General features: G+C 33.2%; 1 protein-coding gene across 1 annotated transcript; it reads right to left on the bottom strand.

Annotated features, from left to right (window-relative positions):
- Positions 1-1415: 1415 nt before the first annotated feature.
- Positions 1416-4087, bottom strand: LOC150092207 (uncharacterized). Its single transcript, XM_090415207.1, has 3 exons — positions 3999-4087; positions 2655-2792; positions 1416-1691 (listed from the first exon to the last, which is right to left on the bottom strand). Exons 1-3 carry the CDS (start codon positions 4066-4068, stop codon positions 1525-1527), a joined length of 375 nt encoding a protein of 124 aa, XP_090271333.1. The 5' UTR covers positions 4069-4087; the 3' UTR covers positions 1416-1524.
- Between the last annotated feature and the right edge of the window lie 662 nt (positions 4088-4749).

Consider the following 4749-nt stretch of genomic DNA (forward strand, 5'->3'; position numbering starts at 1 on the left):
TTAAATCTGGTGTCAGCAAAGATGGACATTATCCCCTCTGTTAGCCATTATGTATACGGATCACATTGTGAAGGAAAGTGTAACAAACCTGATATCATAATTGGAGATGTTAATCTCAGCACTTTGCTTTATGCACGTGATATTATAATTCTAAATAAATCCGGTACAAGTCTGCTAGATTACCTGACTAAATTGCATAACTGCTGTAATAGATATGGTATGAAGGTCAGAAATAACAAGACAAAGAGAATGAAAATGGGCAGAAGCATTGAAAATACCAACTGTATTGTGAATGAGGAACCTACACAACGAGTAAAATATTTCAGCTATTTTGACACGATTTTCAGTGAAGATGGTAAGCAAAATATGGAAATAGACAACAGAATCAACAAAGCTGGTTATGGTAGGAAGTCAACTGAGTAAATGTATTGTTTGCAGTTAGGAAGTTAGTAATGGTGTAAGTTTTTCCTGTTGTCCTATCATGATATCCTGTACATCCCTTGAGGTTACATGGCAGGAATTTAAGGACGATGATGATGAGATACATTTGATGGGGATGTAAATCAGAAGAAGGCCCATTAATTGTTTTCGGCACCCTACACAAGCTTTTGAAAAACTTTGAAGAATATTTATATAAGTTACTTATCAGAATTCTATTCCACCTCTCTCTCTCTCTCTCTCTCTAATGAGATTGTATTTAAAAAATAAATAAAATAAATTACAAGTTTAATTGTGGTTCTGAAATTAGATGTCCCACGATTTATGTACTAATAGCTAAATGGTCCTAATTTTTTTCTTTTTAAACATTCGTTCAATTTTTTATCTACTCAAATTCTCTGTTGTGGAGATTATTCTCCATCCCCAAGAAATGCCTTGATAGTTAGAGGTACTAAATATTCGGTAAGGTATAATAAAATATTATTTTCTTCATTTTGAAAACTTTCTCTAAGCTGACGTGACGAAAGTAAGAGGATGTGACCAATTTTTTTTTTTACTAAAATATCTAAATTATTTCTCATTATGCATTAAAAAGGAGCTTCTTTCCATGTACTAATAATGTGCGAATTAAGATCTGCTTTCAATAATAAAATCTTATACGCAATTCTTTAAAAATTAATTTTACTTAAGTTTTATATTAAAAAAAATTAAATAATTCAGGGTGTCGAAATGTTCTTTAGCGTAATACTTGTAATACTTTGAAATACAGCATTTGGATCTTTAATGGAATCAGAAAATAAAGGAATAAAATGTATGAATAAGGTATTTATTCTAGTTTGTACAGTTTAATATAATAAAAGGTATGTCCGTCGAAAGTAAACATATCACACAGACAATGATGATGATAAAATAGGAAGCAAAATACGTAATATAATTTCATTTTTTTATTAATTAGACTGTAGAATAATAGCGCCGCAGAAGGCAATACAAAGTAATGTTCTATTTATGTTTGCTTATTTTATTTGAAGCATTAAATTCTTTTCTTATCACTTCCCATATTTCCTTGTTCATTGAATTCCATTCTTCTTAAGAAGTGTCAGTTAAACAACAATCAACTGAAGGTATCTTCATTTCCAAATTGCAATAATAATCGCAACAGTAGCAACAGAAATCGCTTTCTTGGCATCCATTGCTGCAAAAATTTATTGGTGGTCTATTCTTGCAACAATTCCGTTCACATGCATTGCATGTGTCTGAAAGAAAATAAGAAATTAATACCATTGTAATAATAAAATGCAAACCGTGTTTTCTAATATGAGTAAAATATTTTCAGCTTGAAAATTACTTCTGTCAACTTACGATGATTAATGAATTCAGACCTCTGTGAGTCTGCTGCGGGTGTTCATTGGTTGATTTAATTGGACTTGTTAAAGCTACATTTCCTCTCTTACAGACGGGCTTCTCTAAGGCTATCTAACTCTTAGTCCGAAGTACTAATATGCTGTAGATGTTCAGCATTTTGTTGGATGGATTATCATAAAAATATCAACCAATGAAAAACAACCCTTCGTCAATAATTGCCAGAAATTTTATGAGAATCATTTTTTTAAAATAAATTCATTATGAGGATTTCAAGAACATATTAGGTGAAAATGTAAATGCATTGCATGTGGTGGGTTGTGTGAAATTGACTATGGCCATGACGTCACAGAGCATTAATTTTGTGTAATTTCCCTATTGGTCGACTCTGTCACCACAACGTACGAGATCAGCTGAAGTCTTTCAACCAAAAGAAATCGTGTAAAGAAAATCACAAATTAAATTACAGAATGCTTTCTGGGAATTAAAACAATACAGAAGAATAACAAACATTTTCAACCATGAAATTAAAAACAAAAAAACTTCAACGTTCCGAATTAGTAACCGAAGAAGTTGCTATGAGAAAGCAACAGAAGAAGAAAAACCAACTAATGCTGAAGGCTCACGTGCTAGAAGAAGTGGACATAATTCGTAAATCCAGAAGTAAAAAAAAATACCCGTGGAGAAGTGATCTCACAACAAGAGGATTAAATACTGGCGTAGATGTGTGTTGAAAAAATAGAAACAAAGCATTGCATGTCCGTACCAAGAATAAGCTTAGCGTCAACTATAAAGCAATCTATCTCTTAAGAAGGAATTACACAGTATTTATAAGTGATTTTTGGAATTGTACTCACTAGGAAAGTAGCAATAAGTACTTCCTGGGCATCCTTTGCAGCACGTTCCTCCTTCAAAGCAATCTTTGTCTTCATTGCAACTTTTTTCTTTTGGTCGCTTTTCGGTATTCATCAAAGTGCAATTTAGTTCTGGACATGCTGTATTAATGAAATAATAGTTTTCGCATTAATATTATATTTTAGTATAATATGCACAAACCAGAGCTCATGATTGAGGACATTAATATTATATGACAAATGAAAATTGACCATGCAACTGCTTCAGACAAATAGATAAAATAAAAAAGTATATATATTTCTATATTTAGAAGGCGAACTTTCTTTTAAAGGATATAGTTTATTATTCTCCACACACACACACACACACACACACACACACACACACACACACACACACACACACACACACACACACACACACACACACACACACACACACACACACAGAGATTGATTCCGTCTATTACTGGCCCATTGTTACGGCTTTAATGTTGCAGCTTGTTCTAAGGATTTTAAGGACTTCATGTAAAGGATGTGACTTTCAAAGAAATATCTTGCTGTCTCTTCCTGGTATAAACGGGAGCGTTTTTCTGTTTTTGCTTTCCTTGTGTTAGAATCGTTTCAAAATAATACCGTGTTGAGTACTCGGACAGATAGATTGGTAGATGTTCAGAGTTCCATTTAGATTCATGGCTACTGTTCCTTTTTTCTTTTCTTTTTTTTTGTTGTTTTTTATCCTGCTGCATAATTTTTTTTTATCCTACTGGATATTCCTCTTTTTTTTTTGGAATTACTGGAACTCACTGGATATATTTTGGTTTTTATATATATATATATATATATATATATATATATATAATAAATTATAATAATTAACGAAAATTATATTATTTAAAATGCGCAGGCACGCACATCACACACACACACACACACAATGGACGATCGCACACACCTATAGAAAGGTTATTCGCTTTAGTAGTTCTACAGATACCATCTGTAGAATTCTATTTGTCAAATTCGTAACTGAAAATCAGTAATGCCATATATTTTGCTGCGCGTAATTTTTCTTGTTATAACCCGCCCATATTTTGATGTCCACGAGCGTTCCAATCCCTCACTTTCCTCACAGACGAGCATGGGGCATTGGAGTTACTTAGGTAATAGAAAATTTAGTAAGTTAATTAATTACTTCATTTGGCAACAACAAAATCGCATTTTAATTATGCTAACACAGTGAAAAATTCTTTAATATTATCTAAAAGAGCATGTTTTTATAGTTAAACCTTTTTAGTTATTATTGTGTTTTTATAGTTAGTTTTGTAATAATTAAAAAACCTTACTTACCGCATCCTATATCTCCAATAATTATTACAGCAATACAAATCACAGCCAACTTCCATACTATTCCTTGCATCACTACTTAAAATCTGAAATAAGATCATCGCCAGGAAGTGAATTACATTTTTATTATTGTCGTAACATTTTTGTTTATATTTTTAGATATACAGATATTTCAGTAATAAACCTCCGTCATTGTTTTAATGCCAATCTTAAAGGAATACTTGAAAACGTAAAATAGAATTTAATATACTTCAATTACAATCTCTTTTTTGTTCTGGCTAGATGGGTGAAGCAAGTATACTTTCCATATTCCCAGTTATCTGTAGAAGAAAATGTATGGATGGGGTTATATAGCACTATAAGCTCTGATCATGGCAGGAGGGTAACATCAATTGCCGAGTCTTAGTTTAGGATTCATTGGCTACAGCATTGCCATCCATTATCCTTCCTGGGTACCCATTTTACTCGCCTCCTACGACATGCACGGGCTACCGTAAGGCTGTCATGTAAGTAAATCCCTCTCTAAAAATTAAGACGATCTCTGGGACCACTCCCTACCAGCGGTTGAAAGATCGTCCAACTCAGCGTTGGCTGCACAAAGTGACATCCTCCCCGGAGACTCATATTGTTCTCTCAGGGCAAACGCCAGAAATTTAAGCCCCTCCCTCATCGGAAGCAAAATTCCGAAAGAAACCTAAGAGAGAGAAACTCTCGAAACTATGCGTCCCATTTCAGTCGCCTCTTACGACATGCA

Source organism: Typopeltis vanoorti, unplaced genomic scaffold (genome assembly GCF_054136105.1).
Source record: "Typopeltis vanoorti isolate ZY-2024b unplaced genomic scaffold, IOZ_Tvanoo_1.0 HiC_scaffold_1796, whole genome shotgun sequence".
NCBI classification, from domain to species: Eukaryota; Metazoa; Arthropoda; class Arachnida; order Uropygi; family Thelyphonidae; genus Typopeltis; species Typopeltis vanoorti.

Coding starts and splice junctions, on each gene's coding strand:
- LOC150092207 (XM_090415207.1), bottom strand. CDS start 4,068: ATGCAAGGAATAGTATGGAAGTTGGCTGTGATTTGTATTGCTGTAATA. Junction 2,793..3,998: donor TATTGGAGATATAGGATGCG/GTAAGTAAGGTT, acceptor TCATTAATACAG/CATGTCCAGAACTAAATTGC. Junction 1,692..2,654: donor TACTTATTGCTACTTTCCTA/GTGAGTACAATT, acceptor ATTTTCTTTCAG/ACACATGCAATGCATGTGAA.